The sequence below is a fragment of the Hippopotamus amphibius genome, chromosome 7, assembly GCF_030028045.1.
Source record: "Hippopotamus amphibius kiboko isolate mHipAmp2 chromosome 7, mHipAmp2.hap2, whole genome shotgun sequence".
NCBI classification, from domain to species: Eukaryota; Metazoa; Chordata; class Mammalia; order Artiodactyla; family Hippopotamidae; genus Hippopotamus; species Hippopotamus amphibius.
Window position 1 is genome coordinate 31408590 of NC_080192.1, and position 21469 is coordinate 31430058.

General features: G+C 39.2%; 1 protein-coding gene across 2 annotated transcripts in view; it reads left to right on the forward strand.

Annotated features, from left to right (window-relative positions):
* Positions 1–21469, forward strand: part of KITLG (KIT ligand) — a 92114-nt gene that overhangs the window by 30216 nt on the left and 40429 nt on the right. Inside the window, exons 2-3 of one of the 2 annotated variants that reach the window (XM_057742876.1) lie at positions 7836–7949; positions 18701–18763. In XM_057742876.1, the coding sequence (XP_057598859.1) occupies positions 7836–7949; positions 18701–18763 (177 nt within the window). The remainder of the gene's footprint in view (positions 1–7835; positions 7950–18700; positions 18764–21469) is intronic. The other variant, XM_057742877.1, reaches the window with a different exon arrangement.

The following is a 21469-nucleotide window of genomic DNA, read 5'->3' on the forward strand; positions in this document are numbered from 1 at the left end:
GATATCTGGTGTTTGTCTTTCTGTCTGACTTACTCCACTCAGTATGACAACCTCTAGGTCCATCCATGTTGCTGCAAATGGCATCATTTCGTTCTATTTTATGGCTGAGTAATATTCCATTGTGTATATGTATCACATCTTCTTTATCCATCATCTGTTGATGGACATTTAGGTTGTTTTCATGTCTTGGCTATTGTAAATAGTGCTGCAACGAACATTGGGGTGCATGTATCTTTTCAAATTATAGTTTTCTCCTGATATATGCCCAGGAGTGGGATTGAAGGATCCTATGACAACTCTATCTTTAGTTTTCCAAGGAACCTCCATACTATTTTCTATAGCGGCTGCACCAATTTACGTACTCTCAGGGATATTTGAATGTATTAACAGATTTAAGTTTAGTTCTGACCAAAAAGACTCTAATAAATTGAGCTAAATCATCTTTACAGATGTTTGTATATAACTGACCCCCCCCCCAAAAAAAAATGCTGCCCTGGTGAAATTATTTTGCAATTATTATAGAAGTCTGTATTAATATATATTTTAAACTATCAAAGAACATATAAAAATTAAAAAATTAAACATTCTGAAAAATGTACAATATTCAGGTTTGGTTTGGAATTAAGGAACAAACTTGTCTCCATATGCAGGATATTTGAAAATTATTTAAGTCTTAGAGAGATGGTGTCAGAGTCCTCACCAATGATGTAACAGCTTTCTTGGAGTGCTGTGAAGGTACGAGGTGATGAAGAGGACAGGATTTTGAATTGGACAGACCTGAGTTTTCATCCTGATCTTACCACTTAGAAGTCACCGAATCTCTCTCTACCTCAGTTTCTTCATCTTCAAAATTAGGATAGATGAAACTTAAATTTTGTTTGTAATAAGCCAGACAAAATGTTTGGTACATAGTAAATATTCAATAAGTGGAAGCTATTATTCACCATATTGTTCAGAAAGCACAAACATCTGCACACACATTCAGACAATCTGCCTGATGGTACTGTTGAACTACAGTATGTACTCTACTTAAGACCAGGCCCAGGGCTTCCCTAGTGGCAGAGTGGTTAAGAATCCACCTGCCAATGCAGGGGACACAGTTTGATCCCTGCTCCAGGAAGATCCCACATACCGTGGAGCAACTAAGCCCGTGAGCCACAACTATTGAGCCCATGTGCTGCAACTACTGAAGCCCACGCGCCTAGAGCCCATGCTCCGCAACAAGAGAAGCTATGGCAATGAGGAGCCCGTGCACCACAAAGAAGAGTAGCCCCCACTCACCGCAACTAAAAGAAAGCCCGCGCACAGCAAAAAAGACCCAACACAGCCAATAAAATTAATTAATTAATTTAAAAAAAAGACCAAGCCCTATGCTTGAGAGCAGGATGGTACTGATGAACTACAGTATGTACTCTACTTAGGACTAGGCCCTGTGCTTGAGAGCAGGATGGTACTGATGAATTACACTATGTACTCTACTCAAGACCAGGCCCTATGCTTGAGAGCAGGAGCTCACCCCTTCCTGTCTTCTCAAGGACATTGCTCTGATGCTCCTCTGTTCTGACCCACAGTGCCACGTGCACCTCCTACTGGGTCAGCCCCATAGGCATATGGACATCCTGGTATGTCTACCATCTTATAAATAAGACTCTCCCTTCACTCCAACCTCATTCCTCACCAGCTGCTGTCTCACTTTGTTTTTATTTCTTTGTTCATTTATTTATTTGCTCTCATTTGAAGGACACCTCTTTAAGAGAGCTGTCTATATGCACTGTTTTTAATCACTCACCTCTCATGCTCTCTCAAATCCACTCCTGCCTGGCCTTTCCCAAACTGCTTCAGTAAAAATGCTCTTGTTCTGTCATACAGAGTGAAATCAGAAAGAGAAAAACAAATACCTTATGCTAACACATATATATGGAATCTAGAAAAATGGTACTGATGAACCAAGTGGCAGAGCAGGAATAAAGATACAGATGTAGAAAACAGACTAGAGGACACAGGGGTGGGGCGGGGACCTGCGACGTAGTGAGAGGGTAGCATTGACATATATACACTACCAAAGGCAAAACAGCTAGCTAGTGGGAAGCTGCTGCATACACAGGGAGATAAGCTCGGTCCTTTGTGACAACCTAGAGGAATGGCATAGGGAAGAGGGTGGGAGGACCAAGAGGGAGGAGGTATGGGGATATATGTATACATATAGCTGAGTCACTTTGTTGTACAGCAGAAACTAGCACAACATTGTAAAGCAATTATAGTCCAATAAAGATGTATTAAAATTTTTTTTAATTCATTAAAAAAAAAAAACCCGCTCTTGTTAATGTCACCAGTGACCTCTACGCTGCTAAATCCAATTTGATCAGTTCTCAGTCCTCATCTCACTTGACCTATTACGAGTATTTGACGTAGTTCATAGTTTAACCTTCTCCATAAGGTACTTTTACTTTTTCCTTTTTTCTAACTTGGGTTCCTGCTCCTCCTCAGGCTCCTTTGTGTGTTCTAAATCTTTTGCCAGACTTCTTAAGGTCAGAGCGCTGTAGGACCCAGTTCTTTGTTCTTTTTTCTATTTGTACTCACTGCCTTGATGGTCGCATCCACTCTTTTGCTTAAAATTCCATTTATATATCAAAAGCTGTCATATCTGTATATCCAGCCCAAACTTCCCTCCTCAACCAGATTCAAATATCCTGACCTAGTTTCATATCTAGGATATCTCAAACACATCTCAGACTGAGCACACCCAACACTTAACTCCAGATCTGGCCCCCAAACCTTCTCTACCCCTCAGCCTTCCCCATATCAGTTGATGGCAACACCATCCTTCCAGTTGCTCAGACCAGAATCCTTGGAGTCATCTTTGACTCTCTCTCAAAGCACTGTCAACTGTCAGGAAGTCCTCTTGGCTCAATCTCCAGGAGCATTCAGAATCTAACCACCTCTGGGCAATGCACTGCTACAACACTTTCTTACTCGGATTACATAGCCCCAAATTGATACTCTGTTCCTACCTATTGTTAGCCTAATGTCACAGCAATCAAAGTGATCTTTTTTTTTTGGGGGGGGGGAGGGATGGTGATAATTTATATTTTTAGAGCAGTTCATAGCAAAACTGAGAGGAAACTACAGAGATTTCCCCAATGTCCCTTGCCCCCACATGCATGGCCTCCTCCATTATCAACAATCCCCCACCAGCCTGGTGCATTTGTTACAGTTGATGAACCTACGTTGACACATCTTCATCACCCAACGCTGGTAGTCTACACTAGGGTTTATGCTTGGTGCTGTACATTCTATGAGTTTAGACAAATGTAAGATTACATGTATTCACAATTATAGAATCACAGAGTACTTTCACTGCCCTAAAAATCCTCTGTACTCTCCAAGCAGAGGCAGCCCCTAGCCACCACCGATCTTTTTACTGTTTCCATAGTTTTGCCTTTTCTAGAATGTCATGGTAGTTGGAATCAAAACAGCGTGTGGCCTTTTCCGATTGGCTTCTTCACTTAGTAATATGCATTTGTTCTCTCTGTGTCTTTTTATGGATTCATAGCTCATTTATTTTTAGTGCTGAGTAAAAGTCCATTCACCAGATATACCACAGTTTATTTATCTGTTCACCTGCTGAAGGACATCCTGGTTGCTTCTAAGTTTTGGCAATTTTGAATAAGCTGCTATAAAACTCAGTGGGCAGGTTTTTGTGTGGACACATATTTTCAGCTCCTTGGGGTAGAACCAAGGAGCATGATTGCTGGATCATATGGTAATACGATGTTCTGTTTTGTAAGAAACTACCAAAGTCTTTAAAAAAAAATTTTTTTAAATATGTCTTCTCTCTCCTATGCTCAAAATCCTGCAATGAATCCCTTTTCATTCACAGTAAAAGTCAAAAGTCCAGATTGGGTATACAAGACCCTGCATGATCTGGCCTCTCTGTTCTCTCTGACATTATCATCTTCACTGCCCCCTGGTTTATTCTGGCTGTTCCTTAAATAAAGCAGATTCCTTGAATCAATGAGTATACATTTCTTTTATAATGAGGAGGGAAAAAAAGATATACTTTCTAAAAGTTTTCAGGGTAGTGACATTCCAAGTAGGTTTCTTTTTTATTCTCCAAATGTTTGGTAATGATAATATATTACTTTTATAATAAAATATCTTGAAAGATTCAATTGAAAACAACAACAACAACAAAATAGACTTTAGGGCCTTTGCACTAGCTTCTCTCTCTGTCTGTAATACTCTCCCACATACATCTGCCTGGATAACTCCCTTAGCTCCATCTAATCTTTGGTAAAACATTACCTTCCCAGTGAGGCCCCACCAAATATCATTCTATTTAATATTTCAAGCTGTTTCCCCACATATTGCAGTCTCTGGGGAAAGAGAGGCGGGGTTAACAGCTGGTATTGTGACTTTTTTTCTAGACTCAGGGATGCCTGGGGATTTGACCCTCTCTGTCATCCTCTTTGTATCAAGAACTCAAGCAATTGACAGGAGTATACCTATACTTCACCCAAGAGAATCCTGCTGAAGTTACTAGGTAGCAGAACGATCACCAGTATGCATTTTATTGTTGAGACTGGTACTGGTGAGAGGTACCTGTGATGGAGAATGAATGGCAGCTCATGGCATGTCCCTGAAGGGGCTACTCAACTAGCAAGATATAAGCCTAAGAAGTGGTCCTGCCCACCCAACATCGTGAGTCATTGCCACACACCCCAAGGGTGTAGTGATACATGGACATTAGAGACCGCCCGGGAGTCAGTTGTGAGCTCTGCTATGCCTGCCCTTTTGTTACCTCTCCCGTATCCTTTCTTGAAGCTCAGTAGTACACTTGGTGCTGGGTGAAGCCTCATGACTGTGATTGTCACTTTAAACCTAAGATCATGCTGCTAGTAGAGCAGAGTAGGCATTATAATCCCAATCCTCTTTAGCGTGACCTAATTTTTCTTTTTTCATAGCACACCTTCAACATACTATGTAGTCTGTTATTTATTATGTTTATTGGTTATGGTTTGCCTTCCCTCACTAGAAGCTAAGCTTCATGAGGGCTGGGATTTTTTTTTTTTTTTTTTTTTTTACTATATCCCCAGCATCTAGAAAGTGCCTGGCACACAGTAGCATTAGGTGGTTAATAAATATTCGCTGAATGAATGAGTGAACAAATGTTTGTGTGGTTTCTTCAGTGTCAGGCATAAGACATGGCGAAGAAAAGTCAACAGAATTTCTGCCCTGATGTTTCTTTTTTTTTGTCTAGACTTATTGAGATGTAAGTGACACATGCACTGTGTAAGTTTAAGGCGTGCGGCATAATGATTTGACTTACACACATCGTGTAGTGATTACCATGTTAAGATCAGTGAACATCTGCCATCTCATAAAGATACAGAATTAAAGAAATGGGCAGGATGCAGGTGCAGAGAATGGACTGGAGAACGCAAGGTTTGGGAGGGGGCGGGGGGTGAAGGGGAAGCTGAGACGAAGCGAGAGAGTAGCACAGAAATATATATACTACCAACTGTAAAATAGATAGCCAGTGGGAAGTTGTTGTATAACAAAGGGAGTCCAACTCGAGGATGGGAGATGCCTTAGAGGACTGGGGCGGGGAGGGTGGGGGGGACTTGAGGGAGGGTGGGGGGGGGAGTCAAGGGAGGGAGGGAATACGGGGATATGTGTATAAAAACAGATGATTGAACTTGGTGTACCCCCAAAAAATAATAAATAAATAATAAATAAAAAAAGAAAGTGAAAGAAATGAGCATTTTTTTCCCTTGTGTTGGGAACTCTTGGGATTTACTCTCTTACTAACTTTCACATAGAACATACAGCAGTGTTAATTATATGTATCATGTTGTACACTATATCCCTAGTACTTATTTATCTTATGACTGGAAGTTTGTATCTTTTGACCACCTTCATCCAGTTCCCTCTCCTCCACATGTGCCTTTATATTTCTTAGAGCTATATGAATATGGTTATTAATGACATGGGCCATTGACAGAGATCTTTAGGGAGGATTCCAAAATCATGTCATGAAAGAGGATCTTGGAGAAGTATATTCCAAGGGAGGGTTAGGTCTTAGCAATGACAATATAAAAGAAAGCTTGAGTTTAAGCAATTATATTTACATACTTGAAGGGAGACTAAGTTATTGTATGTGTTGGGATTGTCCAAAAAGAAGAATCTTCCAAACAAGTCATTTACACAACTTAGTCTTCATTTTGATCCAAGGGAGATGATGCTATGACGAGTGGGACCCCACCATGCTCAAAGTAGCCTTACACAAAATTAAGCAGGATTACTGCTAAAATACATAGATTACAATGGTAAAACAATAAAAGGGTTTTAGTTTTGTTTACAAGCCACTATTATCTATGCAGGTAGCATGGTAGTCTTGTAAATTTTAGTAAATGATAATCGTAACTTGGTCCAGGGTAATATCTATTTAGCTTGCAGATATTAATTGAAAATAATAACCCAGTTCCACTTAACGCATGGCTGGTTACATAACACATAGGAAAGATTTCTAGCCATGCACAGATGGGCCTTTGTGTAATTTTAAGATGCCATAGATGAATGTTAACTCTTAAAAGAACTCTCACATTTTAAAATATCTTCACATCTTCATGTCTTTGCTCATGCTGTTTATTTTCCTGGAAGACTCTTCCTTGTCAATTCTTGCAAATTCCTCTTTTGTCCTCAAAAATCCAGGCAGAGTCACATTTTCTCTCTGGCTTTTCTTGGCACTGTCTTTCTGCCCTGAGTTCTCTCCCTTAACATTCATTGATTAGTTGTTTCTTCCTCTGAGTTCCCAAAGCATTTATCACGGGGTGTGGGTGTTACTGTTTACCTGCATCTGCATTTCAAGGGTGTCTTACCACCTTTGTTTCTCTAGTGACTGGCTCAGTCCCTGTCTCATAATACATGCTCAATAAATAGGTATCAAATTTGAAGCATTTTTTTTTTACCTTGGTCACTGATTCATCCAGCAAATATTTATTAAGAGCTTTTTAAATTCAAGGTGCTGTTATGCGTTGTAAGGATACTGAAGAAAAAAAAAAATAGATGCCCAGATGTTTTAAAAACATAAAATATAGTGTAATAAGAAAAAAAAAAAAAGCAATGCACAAAGGTAACTATTTTACATGGTTGAAAGAATTATTTTGCAAGAGAGGTAGGGGTGGGTGTGTGTGTGTGTTCACGCTAGCATTCAAGAATGTCTTCCCATTGACTAAGAAAATATTTTTCTTTATTAAGTGGATGAAAAGCTGTGATTCAAAACAATGATTCTTTTGATGTCTCACAAATTAGGTTAAATTCTGTCCTAGATCTAAATATCTCTCTCTCTCCCTCACTTTAACTGGGTGTACTATTAGACTATTGGATTAAAGCACTGCTCAGGGTTTTGCTGCTACTTGCCAAACAGTCTACATTTAAAGCAGAGAAACTTTCTTTTAGTGCCTTCAGGTATGAACTGTATGCATTCCCTAGTTTTTAGAAAACACCTTAAGTGATAAATCCTTTACATGTTGCTACGAGTTAATTCCTAATTGCCATTGGAGAATTGCCCATAGAAAACTTTTGACAAAAGTTAACAATACTGTCATTGAAATGAAAAATCTAAACCATATTTTAACTGAGAATTTTTTAAAAATTTGGTCAGCATCGTTTGAATGCTCAGCATCTAATTACATCTAATTGTATTTAATCCATTAGCATTAAAAAAAAAGTAGATTCTTTTTTCCATATTAAGGCAGAAGATGTTAATTGTTAATAGTTTGAGTGACTACAGATTTTCACTGATCACTGGCATTTTTTCTGTCTTGATTTAGACTTGGATTATCACTTGCATTTATCTTCAACTGCTCCTATTTAATCCTCTCGTCAAAACTCAAGGGATCTGCAGGAACCGTGTGACTGATGATGTGAAAGACGTTACAAAGTTGGTAAGTAAGGAACGCTTTCAAATGCTGTGACTCTTTTTGTTGTACTTTTTGAAAAAGGTTTTTTTTCTTGCCCCAAATTAGTATCTTTTGAAGACCAGGAGAGAACTCACCGAGTTATTCTAAAGAGTTTATAGAGAGCAGGTGGGGAGATACTTAAGGTCATGGAGCATCTCGTTGGTAAAGTTGGCCCGTTGCACCCCACTGAAGTGACTTTGTTTCTTTGCTGGTCTTTTCATCTCCTTCACAGGCAGTGAAGGACACTGTGAGTTCTCTGTGTGCTGATGCGCCAGCACTAGCTTGTTCCCCATTATCTCTTAAGCGTGTTTTATTTCCCCTCTACATGCCTTCCTACTCTTCCCTAACGAGCCTAACAAAAGGGGATCTGAGATGGTCCTCCTCCCCTTTCCAACAGCTCGAAGACCCTGTCACATGCAGGTGGGTGTTTGCTCCCCCAATGAACACAGTTGCTGTCATTTGTTGCCCAAATGTTAACCAGACTCATCTCCCGTATCCGCCACATTGGAACTCTTCCCTTAGCAAAAGCTGTTTTACATTGGTGCCCCTTGGTCACTGCCAGCTTTGTGCCATGCTTCTCTTGAGATGCAGACCACAGAGAGGGAGAGCATAACACGGCATCTGAAATGCATTCCTCCCAGCTCTCACCATCTAGCGGTGATGGTACATGCTCATTTGAGCTACAGTGTGTGCTTTCAGGATGAACAAAGTTTGAGAAGCAGTTTTGTAAGTTCCTGGTTCAAAAGAGCCAAGTGGCACTCAGTTATTTGAATATTGTCTAGAGAACAGAGGTGATGTGAGAATAGAAAAGAAATGAGGATTGTGGTATGTAGAAAAGAAAGAAAAGTATATTTGTTGAGATACATATCTTCCCTATGTTGATAGACACTTCCTGGTTTATATGTTTTGGGTTCATAGACAGACTTCAAAACAGAAGTTTAATGCTACAATCTGAGTCTTGCTAGCTTAGTCTCAATGCAGAATTAAGAATACACATACACACACACACCCCCATGCAGATTTCTTTGGTTTAAAAAGTCCAGGTTTAAAAAAATCCTCTGGTGCAGTACCTGAAGATGTATCAACATGTGCTATTTGAGGGGCTGGTGACCGAAGCAAGGCAACATTTGCCTCCTGTATGGCCAGCTAGGTGTGAGGATGGGGTGAGGGGGCGAAGGACTTCTTTCAAAACATCGTGATCTTTTTCCTCAAGTTGCTTGTTAGTTTGTGACCCAAGAAACTATATTGAAAAGAAAATGTTTATATTTGAAATTTAGTATCAATAAAAGGCACCCATGAAATGTGTGTTCGATGAACGAAGTGAGGATGTGCACCCCTGTGCAGCATCGTAATCACCTGGCGCGCTTACGAAATTCACAGGTGTCTAGGTCCCGCGGATTCCGTAGGTCTGAGCAAGGGCTCCAGGCATCTACATTTTAAAGACATTCCTTAAAGGAGGTTTAAGAACCATTGCTGTAGATGGTCTGTTCTGTCAAAGTTTAGAGACCATTTCTTATTACGATGAGTGTTATCTATGTTGTATGGATTTATATAAATGTTAGATTCATACGCGTCTCCAAAGTATGCTTAAAGTAGGCCACGACTGGGAAATTACAGCTCTCATAGGGCTGCTGGTGGAACCATGGAGCTAAAATGAGCAGGGGAGGTCTGAAGTGATCCTAGGTGTCCAATTTCAAATATGTGGGGAAGGAATCATAGGTGGAAGGTGATGGTGTACCTGACCACAAGCTGAGCATGTCCAAAATTAAAATGGTATTTAACAAAAATTATTTGTCGTCATTATTTTTTGCTAAGTGTTTGAGGAATACTACTTAATGAGCACCACTTCCTGTGAAATGTCGAACCGATATTTTCAAGTGGCGTAAGTAGGTATCATCAGCACCTTGCAGGATTTTCCGTTCTTGTCTTTAAGCATCTGCTTACTTTCAGTCTGTAACCTATCATTTGATACAATGAAAAATGGCAAGAAGCGTTGAGAAAGAAGTGCCTGGAAAGAGATACTTATTAATACCAAAATAGAATTCCTTTCCCCAAGGGCAAATGTAAAATCATTAAACTGAAAAAAGTCTTTTTTTCTCCCTTCTAGCAACTGACTCAGAGGGGAACTTTTTAACTTCAAGAGTTGATCTAAGTGAAATCAGTATGTTTACTTTGGATTATTGGGGAAAAAATCAAGTTAATAACAAAAAGGATTTAGAAGATCACTTCTAAGTGAATAAAGACCTACTTAATGCATAGCCAGTATTTCATAGAGTAGGACATTGAAAGCTATAAAATAATCCCTGGTCTCAGAGTGTTTACAATCCAGTTTGGGAGCTAAGCCATCTCTATGAATATATAAATGCATATCACTAACTCCACATTAACCACACAGAAATGGGTACCATTTAAAAGATTTTTTGGTATAGCATAGGACCCAACCTACGCTAATTTATTGGTTAAGAGAATGGAGCTTAGAATCCGGCACACCTGCTCTTTGATCTTAGATAAGTAATGACCTTTCTAAAGCTCAGTTCTTACTTCCCAAGTTCGTGCTGTAGATTAAATTAGAGAATGTATATATAAATTTTTTACCACAGTTTTTATCACATAACCTCTCTGTGCCTCAGTTTCCTCATCAGTATAATAGATTAATAGTACAGTCGACCTTTGCCCAACACGGGGGTTAGCAGGGCCAACCTTCTGGCCGGGGAAAACCCGTGTCACAGCTCACAGTTGGCCCTCTGTATACAAGGTTCCTCCCTAGCTGTGGTTCTGCACCCGCGGATTCAACCAACCATGGATCGTGTTGTACTGCAGGACTTACTGTTAAAAAAAAAAAATACGAGTATAAGTAGACCCGTGCAGTTCAAACCCATGTTGTTCAAGGGTCAACTGTACTTAACCTCATAGAGTGACTGTAAAGATTGTATAAGTATAGAACAGTGCTAGGAATATAGCAAGTGCCTGCTAAATGTTGTCTGTTAGTAACGGTAGTAACGACATTTGTGGGGTCATCGGATACTGGGATCGGAAGGGAATTTAGAAACAATCTAGACAGACTGTTTCATAAATAGGAAAACTGAGACCCCAGAGTGGTGAAGCCCAGCTCCTGGTCCCATGACCTGTGCTATAGCCTCTAGGACCGTGGTTTTCAAACTGGCTTCCAGAGCCCACCTAGCCGCTCTGCTTTTATTTATGGATCCAGGTTTCTAAATAAGACTTGGCTTGAAGAAACGATTGAGTTTATGAAAAATGTTTGCGAGCCACTGCTTTAAACCAGCGTTTGTGGGATATCATTTGAGAACCATCCAGCCACAATCTTTCAGGGTACTTATTAAAAGAATAGCTATCAGGGCCCTGCCTCAGAAATACTGAGTCACAGCTTGTGAAGATGAGATTTAAGAACCTTAATGTTTCTGCCTAGCATCCCAGGGGATGGTTATTTGCATAGAAGTACTAGGACTGCTTAGGCCGTAATACTTACAATGTTGGGTTGTTTCCATGTCTGAAAAGAAGCTGTGTTCCCATCCTTAGCCTAAAACTCATTAAGTTTACTAATTCAGGCAACGACATGAGTGACTTTTGAGTTTTATGGATATAGATAACCACAGCCTCTCTCTAGAGAACAGTGGGGCAAAAAAGCATCTTCAGGTAGGTCAGGCTTACTGGGGTGTTTGAATACCAGCTCTGCGACCTTGGACAAATAAATCCCTGAACCTTTCTGGGGTTCAACTTCTGGTTTTGAAAATGAGGGACTAGGACATGATGAGTACGTAGTTCTTCATCTAGGATTCGTCAACTTTCAAATTCTTGCAAATGGAATTCTATGCCTATGTGTGTCTTAGAGCATGCATAACTTTCATCTGCTTCCCAGAGAAGTCTGTGACACCCAAAAAGATAAGAACTACTAAATCTGATAACTTGGGAGACCTATTTTAGCTCTGAGATCCTTTTATTCCATAGTGATACTTTTTTAGGCTGTACCTTTTGGAATGATTCCGTTGTGCCTTGACTAAAGGAGGTTATATAGAACAAGAGGATTTGGTTGCTTTGCAGACATAACCTTGGTACATTTTTTTTGAGGAAACGAAATTGGGTTGAGAGTACCTTTTTGCTTTGTTTTCATAGTAATTTCTTCAGCTGAAATCATTCCTTTGCGAATTCTGCCAGTTCCGCCTTTGCTTTAGGTGGCAGCTTGCACTGTGCCCACAAACGTTAAGTTTGTTTGCTTGGGGTGATTCTCATGTCACAGAAGCATGTGATTTATGACTTTACTGTCATTTTCTCTTTAATTTCTTCTTGGACACTTTGTACTGCCCCTACAGTCCCCATGGTTTTCATTTGAAATCCTTCTGGTATGTTTACTCAGCATAACAATTCATCTATTTACAGAACATTTTGCTTTGTTTCCAAAAAATGTTGCAGGACTTGTTTTAAATGGCAGACTCAGACCTACCTAAAGAAAGGGTCAAGTATCTGGGAAGGGGATGAATCAAACTGTAAAAACTTGTGTCTATGGGATGGTTTAGCTGTAGCTTTTAATGACTGTGTTAATATAAGGAGGAATCCAAATATTGAAATAGTTCAAATTAATTTTTCCTTTTGTTCTTCCTGCTGTTCCTTTCATTTGTGATATTTTTTTCCCCTTCATTTGGGGGAATTTAATTGAATATGACTTTGTTGCTTTTTAAAAACCTTTTTATCTTTAATCTATTGAGTAATTGTTTGTCTTCCTGAAAATGTTTAAGGCAGGTTGCTGTCCTAGCCCCATCCTGTAAAGGTGAAGTTTTTCTGTCTTTTCAAGGTCAGCCTACAAATCAGTAAGTAGAACTAAGTCAGGAATTCATGGTTTTCCCAGGCTTGTGGTAGGCACTTATTTTAAGTAGATAATATTAATACATGACTCTTAGGGTTTAAAATAATGGGATATTATAAAAGTATACTTAGATAACAGACTTCACAATTTGAACGGACAGTTTTGAATGATGCTGGATTTTTATTCTTCAAATATGATGCTCTTTGGAGAGAATCACCACTGCGTTAAAACAGAGGACTGGAGTCTCTGAGTCTTCCCATTTCCAGATAAATTCTGAGCTTTATTATTAAGCATATCTTCTCTTTAAAAGCAGAGGTCTCACATAGTTTTGTTTGACCCTTGAAGAACAGTGGGTTGATAGCTGGATAGTTTTTAAAGTTTATTTTTATTAGTTTGCAATATTTAGCATTTAAATTTCTGCTCCTGCGGTCAGTAGAATTTTTTTTCTCTATTTAAAGCTAAATTTAGGACTTATAATACACAAAGAAAGGACAGAATTGTATTAGAAATAATATTTGTAAAAACTGACAAGTAGAGGGCTGTTAATCTTATCATAAAGAAAAAATTGTTCTTCCTTTATAAGATAAACCACTTAGGTACAAAATCTCCTGCTCCTTGACTTTTGAAAGTATTCATTTTTGTGTAAGTATCTAGGCACCATGCAAAGCACTTTGTATGGATTCTCTCCTTTAGTCATCACAGCCCTAGAAGGTAATTATTTTTACGAACACTATTGATTACGAAGTTGAGGCCTAGTGATGTTTAGTAACCTGACAATCCTTACCTGGAAACAGGGAGCTGAATAGAAGTTTGGACCCAGGGCTTCCCTGGTGGCGCAGTGGTTAAGAATCTGCCTGCCAATGCAGGGGACTTGGGTTCGGTCCCTGGTCCGGGAAGATCCCACATGCCACAGAGCAACTGAGCCCATATGCCACAACTACTGAGCCTGTGCTCTAGAGCCTGCGAGCCACAACTGTTGAGCCCACGTGCCACAAATACTAAAGTCCGCACACCTGGAGCCCGTGCTCTGCAACAAGAGAGGCCACCACAATGAGAAGCCTGCACACAACAGTGAAGCGTTGCCCCTGCTCACTGCAGCTAGAGAAAGCCTGTGAACAGCAATGAACACCCATTGCAGCCAATTAATTAATTAAAAAAAAAGTTTGGACTGCCCATCTCTGGAGCATGAGAACCCAGTTTATAATTTATGATGTTTCAACTTAAGATGTCAACTGCAATTTAAGAATTACCATTCTATCCTCTTGAATTTTTTTTCCTAGGTAGTAGTCACCTTATGATTAGGAAGCAGTCATATTATAGACGTTCAATTAGTACTACTTAATTGGAATCATCATTATAAAGTGTGTCTTAAACATCTTTGGGATCGAATGACATTCTGAAAACTGAACTCTTTCCTCAGAAAGGTTCACATGTGTGCAACATTTTGTGTAGTGTCTAGGGAATCATGTGTTACCACTACTGCGTTTTGATTCTTATTTAGAACTTGGGAGAAACAGCTGAGACAAGCGTGTCTCACCAAGGATGTCCAAGAAGCCACTGATATCACGAGGCTTAGAGACCTTAATGACTTTTGACTTATGAGATCCAAAGATTTTAGATCCGTGATCAGTAGAGGGAGTTAAATATTCTGACTGAATTCTTTTCCTCCCGAGTCTAAATACCTTCAGGGTATGGTAAGCAGCCAGTGTTAGGCTCGCAAAGACTTTTTCTTGGCTGAGTTTCCAGCATTTCTACATGCCATTCTCTTCTGCATTTCCCCTCCTCATGTCACTGAGTATGCTCAATCCTTAAGACATCCAAAAAAAGATAGCAAATGGGCCCATCTAGTAGCAGAGTGAGCCTATCACAAAGTGACTTGCTTTTACAGTCTTACGCATTCAATAATCTGGCACAGTGTTTACATCCTCGTACTCCAAACCACAAAGTTCATTGGAATAATTTGACCTTTGGTAAATTTTCCATCAATTAGATTCTATTTTATTTTATATTTTGCCCTGAACTTATTTTACTAGAATAGATTTGTTTGCAACATCTGTAACCTTGGTTACATTTCCATTTAACCCTACCAACAGGATGCTTCCCTGGAATCTAAACTACGTCTCTGCTTTTTCAGTTTCCGGTCTCTGTATAAATATTTAACGTATGCTCAGTACTTTCCTAGTGGTCTTCTAAATTGCACACAGTCTCTATTCTCTCCTTGCTCCAATCCATCCTTCCAGACTAACCTTCCTAAATTGACTGTCACGTTCCCTTCCTGCTTAAACACCTGCAGTGTAGTACCACTGCTTAATTACATAAGGAAGTTAAATCAGACTGAATTTTTAATAATTATCTACATCACCCTCTTCATCTTACAGATGAGGAGTAGAGGTTCCACAGGGAGGAAGCAATGTGCCTAAGGCAGGGGTGACTTGCTGTAGGGTTCTGGTGGTGGGGTCCCACTGAACCTCACTGCCTTCCTCTTGGCCTCCTTGGCCCAACATTCAGGTCCCTCACTAATATGGCTTTCTCAGTGTATTTCTTACCTCCTACCTGCTAGAGCCTGAGTGATCTGTCCCTGGTCTCCCATGTCTTTGTCTTTGCATATAACCCTATATCTAGAATGTCCCACTCACTTGCAATTAATAATAAACACTTGCACTCGTTCACATACTACGCTTAAGCACTAAGTATTTTAAAGAAGTTATTTAATATTTGTTTAGTCTTAATAAATCCACTAACTGAATTCTATGATTCCCATTTTACACATGTGGAAATTGAGGCTAAAGAAGATTAAGTAACTTGCCCAAGATCTCTGAGTTAGCACGTGGCCTGGATCCAACCTGAGCAGTGTGTCCCCGAGACCAGTGCTGTGAGTCCTACATCAAACTAACTGCCTCGAAGGAACAGCTTATCTTCCTAGTTCCAGGCCAAAGGCTTCCCTCTTCTCTATCAAATTTCCGCAATGCTCAATATACATGAGAGAAACCGAATTTATGATAAGGTTATCTGTGCTTTCTGAATGCTATTCAACATACTATATATAAATGCTTAGAAAGTGATATAGTAATTCATGAAGGGGTCATAAAAATATACGACCTGACTTCCTAATTTCTCTTCCAAATGTAATTGGAAATGCGTGAACGCAAGCCAAGAAAGTAGTAACGTGGAGACTGATCTGTAGACAACTGTGCTGAGACCAGCACGCAGAGCCAGGATTTGTATCCTTACCTTCAGCAGGTACTACTGATCACTGTGACCTTGGGATGCCAGTTAATATCTCTCTGAGCCTCCATTTTTTCTTCTGTGAAATCGACTTTATAACACATATCTCTGGGGTCGTGGCAGAAACTGTCTATGAAAACTTGTTAAAATTGTAAAGCATTTTCAAAGCTAGTGTTACTTTTCAGTTCCATCAAAATTAAATATCAATAAATCAGTTTCATGCAGAAATTATAATTATATACCCCTCAAGTGGTAAGGTGTGGAGATTTCAGTGTGTTGATCAGAGGACTTCTTGTAAGGTTTCTTTGACTTCTTTGCACCAATTTTTATGTATAAATTACTAATGAAACAGGATTGGCTGGCATATCTCTTACATTTTCTCTGCTCTTTTGGTACATACTCAGATGCTAAGTTATCTGAATACAAATTTGGTCAATTCTAAATTTATTTCCTGATAATGTTCATTGTGCTTAAGCAGGGGCTAGATTGTCAAGCAGCTTGTGTTCAGAACACCTGCCACTTCTTGCCATGTTTCTCCATCTGGAATGGCTTTCATGTACATGGTTGGTTCATAACAAAGAATATTGCTGCTCATTCTGATTCCAGCTTTTACACCTGCAAAGGTCAGCTTTGTCTTCCACTGGGGCTTACATAAAATGACCAGGTCCTTTTTCTTTTCAAAAACGGGGAAGAAGATCCACAAGACAAAAGAAATTAAGGAAGCATGGTGGGGAGTTTGACCAAGAGGAAGAAAGTTAAGTGTAAAGAGTAAGAGAGTCACCCCAAAACTGAAAATAAAAAATGCCACCTTCTGTGGCAGCCCAGATGTGTTTTCAGTAAGCAGTGAGGACTTTACTGGTTTATTGGTGGGGGCACGAGGAGGGACAATGGTGAGCCTCACAAGTGGAAAATATATAGGACAAGTGTGCAGAGTGTAGATAGATCAACATGTGTAGTCGAGCTAAGGAGCAAGGGAGGCTCTGCTGTCAGAAAACTGAGTTCTAGTCCAGACTTAACACGTAGTAGTCGTGTGACCTTAGTCAAGTTACTTGACCTCTTTGAGCCTTAATTTCTTCATTCACTAAATAGAGATACTGTGTGAAAGGGATTCTGAGGGTTGGATGTGATCATGCAACATAAGCCCTTAATGAGCACAGTGCTGGCACATCATAAATATTTGGTAAGTGTTAGGCTGCAGGCTGAGATGAACATGAGATGGTACCATTGGAGGTAGAATGGTAGCGTGCCCAATGGATCAGCTACTTCCTTGGCTCCCCTCTGACTGCTTATGCCTTTACCTAGATTCTTTTCTCACCAAGTTGTTCTCAGATCCTAGAAGCTATTGGCAAAATTGATAAGAAACATATGGGTTCTGTTCTGCGAGACTTGTCAGAAATGACCTAGTCTGGCACATGTGCACGAGATCCCAGTTTACTATGGGGAATGGTAATGACCTTAGAGACAGGGTGAAGGGGAAAATGAGTCTGCCAAGGCAAGGTAGACCCGTTGAGGATATAGAGCAAAACCACTTTTTTACATTGTGTATTGTTTTGAGACTGAATGGGCTAAGTCAGTTTATACGTATGATAAACATGTTATAAATGGGCCATATTAGACAGATGGAAATTTTAACCGTGCTAGAAGGGTGAGATGTCAGAGCCGGTACTATATGTAAAAAAGGAGACAGGTAAACCTAGAACTCTGTAACTTACCAGGATGTGTGCCTTGGAAGTCAGTTGTCAATATAGTTCTCAGTGAAGAATATGGATTGATTATGCTGTTCGGCACGTTCACTCATCTCAATTCATAAATTGACTCTCAGACGTTGAGTACTTTTATCTCCACTGTACAGATGAGAGAAACCAAAATATAGTTTAGATTTGTTCCAAATTCCCTGGTTCTAAATCAAGTGTTTGCTCAACTGACGCCACAGTGACTATTGGAAATGGGTTATATATTTTTTGAAAGCCTTTAAAAGAAGTTAGGTAAACATTTGGGCATCTCAAACGTTCAGCCCCAGGTAAGTGGATTAAGTTCTATCACAGAACTGAATCTGATAAAGCATTTGCTGCTCATAAGTATCACTGATCTTCTGAAATTTCACAGACTTGTTTTTCTAGGATCAACATAGAACAGTAGTTCTCAAACTTGAGCATGCATCAGAGTCACCTGGAGGGCTTGTTACGTAAGATTCAGCAGGTCTGGTGTGGCCCAAGATTCTGCATTTCTAATAGGTCCCCTGGTGATGCTGACACATCACTTGGTAAACCACCTACAAGAAAAATACATTGTGTTACTGATCTTTGGAGGAACAAATAGGAAAATACTCCTGGGAAATTCCAAGACGACAGATGGAAATTGAAATTCAAATCATGTTTCCAAAACTCAGTAGACTATACTTAGCCACCCATAACTGAATTTGAAGTAAAAAAGATTTGTATTATCACTTTACTTCTGGAGAGTGCCTTTGATTGCAAAGGGAAATCAGGAATGAAAAATCACTATATATGTAAATATTGAAATTCAGTGGTAACTTAAAAGCATAATAGGTTTGTAGGTGTTTTTATCCAAACCACTAAAAACAATATGATTGACTGATATGTATGGATTTTCTTACAGACTTTTTTTTTCCTTTTTCTTTTTTTTTTCTTTTCTTTATTTTTCTTTTTTTTTTTTTTCCTGGTCTCTCTAGGTGGCAAATCTTCCAAAAGACTATAAGATAACCCTCAAATATGTCCCCGGGATGGACGTTTTGGTATGTAAACTGTACATTTCTGGGTTTCATTTTGGTAGCTGACAAAAGAGGTGGGATCATTCATTATCTGCCATTTAGGAGTTTGCTAATTGTCAGAATTTGAAGAGGTATCTTTGGAATTGACTTACATATTTTTTTTTCCTCAGGCAACTGCTAAACTTTAGTTTTGGATGAGCATTTCAGCACATGTGTCTTACACTTGTCCTCCCAAAGTAAATAAGATCACCTTCCTTAGAGCTAGACACTGACTGCTCTTTTTCCTTCAGTCTTCCTCCAAAAAGCCCTTGAGTGTAAAATCATGTAAATTCTTTTCATATCTGAAAGGGTCCTATGTAAGTCTCCAGTTTAATTTGAGAACACAAAATGTTTTATCTCTGAATTTACTTGCAGTGCGATTGATTCTTAAATCCTTACAATAAAAATATATGGCTGTGATTATAGGTACTCCTTTGTTACTGTAACCAAGAAATTTTAATCGTTTTTCTCATTACATAGTGTCCATATTCATACATGAAGAAATATTTCAAGCATAGGGAATAATGTAATACCTGTGTACCTATCACATAGCTTGTCAGATGGTACCGTTGTGCAATATTTGCTTCAGATGTATTTTTTTTTTATAGTGAATCATGATAACTATAACTGAAGCCCCCTATATGCCCCTTTCCTATATCCATTAGTGCCCACTTTGTCTCTTAGGGAGAACTTGTCTCTTAGGAATAAGTATCCTGAGCTGGAATTTTTCATTGTAATGCGTGTTTTCAAGGCTCGACCTGAGGATAGCATCCCCTCGGAGTTGTGTTGCGTGCAACAGCCCACAGTAGCCCTCGCTTATACTTCGATTGCAAACTATATAACCATACATAAGATACCATATTTTTTGTGTATTTTCATATTTTATGTTAATGTTATTACACTGCATATATCACTTTGCAACTTGCTTATATTTTGCAGCATGCCTTTGACATATATGTTCCATGTTGATTCATTTCAACCACTGTATTATTCCTTTGTGTTAATTTAAAATCGTTTGGGCTACTCTCTGCAAGTTGACATCTTTCCATAAGTTACCAAAAATACTTATTACACATTGTGCAAGTTGTCTTAGACTTTGAGTCCTTTCTGTGGATGAGTCCATCAAAATTATTACCAGTTCAAGTATGCTAAGCACGTCACGCAGTGCTGTGCTTAAAAAGTCTTTCAAAGACTATAAGGTTGTCATTTCAAGAGCATTCTCTTGAAAGGCATATTTCTTTTCATTAGTTTATGCTAAAATATTTACTATCTACTAAGGTCCTTAGAATTCCTCAGAACATGTACCTTCTTGTTGAACCTGTTATCCTCTTTGTTGACCTAGCAAGTCTAGGTCAATGTCTGTCCTATTGAATTAGAGTTCTCTGGAAATAGTAATGTAACATTATAGCAGCCTGAAGCTTAATCATTTGCTCACTCACTCAGCAAGTACCTGTTTAGGAAAACTATGGAGCCAGCACTTTGAGACACTTTAATAAACAAGTATACATCAATTAGCCTTATGTTCAAAAACTTTAATAATAATGGGGGGAGGGAAGTAGCTGGCCTTTTCATAATGCTTTTTTATTCTCAAAATGCTATCACGTTTTTATCTCCTTGGATGATTAGGAAAACCCCATGGGAAAAAAAAAAGAAAAGAAAAGAAAAACCCATGAGGAAAGCAGGATAGCTACTGTGATTCCTATTTTACCAGTGACATCCTGAGCTTTACAATGCAGAAGCGTTTTGCCCAAGGTTAAACAACGAGAAATTGATAGACTCTTAAAAAGAAACCCTAGGCCATCTGACTCTTAACCCTGAATGTGGGTATCTAAATAACATAATAGCAAGGGAAAGTGTTCTAAGTGACGCATCTCAGTGATAAAGCTGCACCCCGCTCCTGACTATAGAAGCACTTAGGGATTGCCCAACTCACTCAAAGAAATCATGCAATTCTTTGAAAAACAACATGTTAAAGTGAAATAGATTATTTTGTGCTGGTATAATCATAGATGGTGCTAAATCATAGATTTCAGCATTGGCTGGGGATAGCAAGAGCTAGACTTGTAAAAATAAAGCTGATTCATTGCCACCTTTTTTTTTTTTTCTTGTTTCTGTAATTGAGAAAAGTCTACTATTATTTGGTCTTGGCACACCATCCTGGCACAACTGGAGGAACTCTGTTCTTGGCTACCACAGTTGGCAAGAAAAACAAGCCTGTGCACAGGCCTTTGGGTAGAAACAAGGGGGTCTTAATGCTTTGTTTTACCTTCACTTTAAAATGTTAGTTTCTGCCAAGACCAGAGGAGTTTCCCAGTGGAGAGGCCGCTGATTATTTGTCAGTGGTCAGAGTCCCCGCTGCTTTATCTTTTGTCTTTAAACAACAGAGGGTGGAGTGGGAGCCAGGATGGGTACCAGAAAGATTCTTTGGGACCAAAGCAATAAAATTTTGCTGGAGGCACTGGGCAGAAAAAAGCTCTAGAATAGAATACACTTTATTTTTTGCTTTGTTTTAAAAATCAGCTAAGTACTCCTGAAAAGGGGAAGTTACTTTTCTAAGGGCCTTTTTAGAAAATTACCCACCAGATTGTCTTTCACAAATAGCAGGGTGTGATCCACTGGTTGGTATTTAAATCTGACGATAATTACCAATTTTATTTTAAACTCTTTTAAACTATAATATTGTCGGACTGT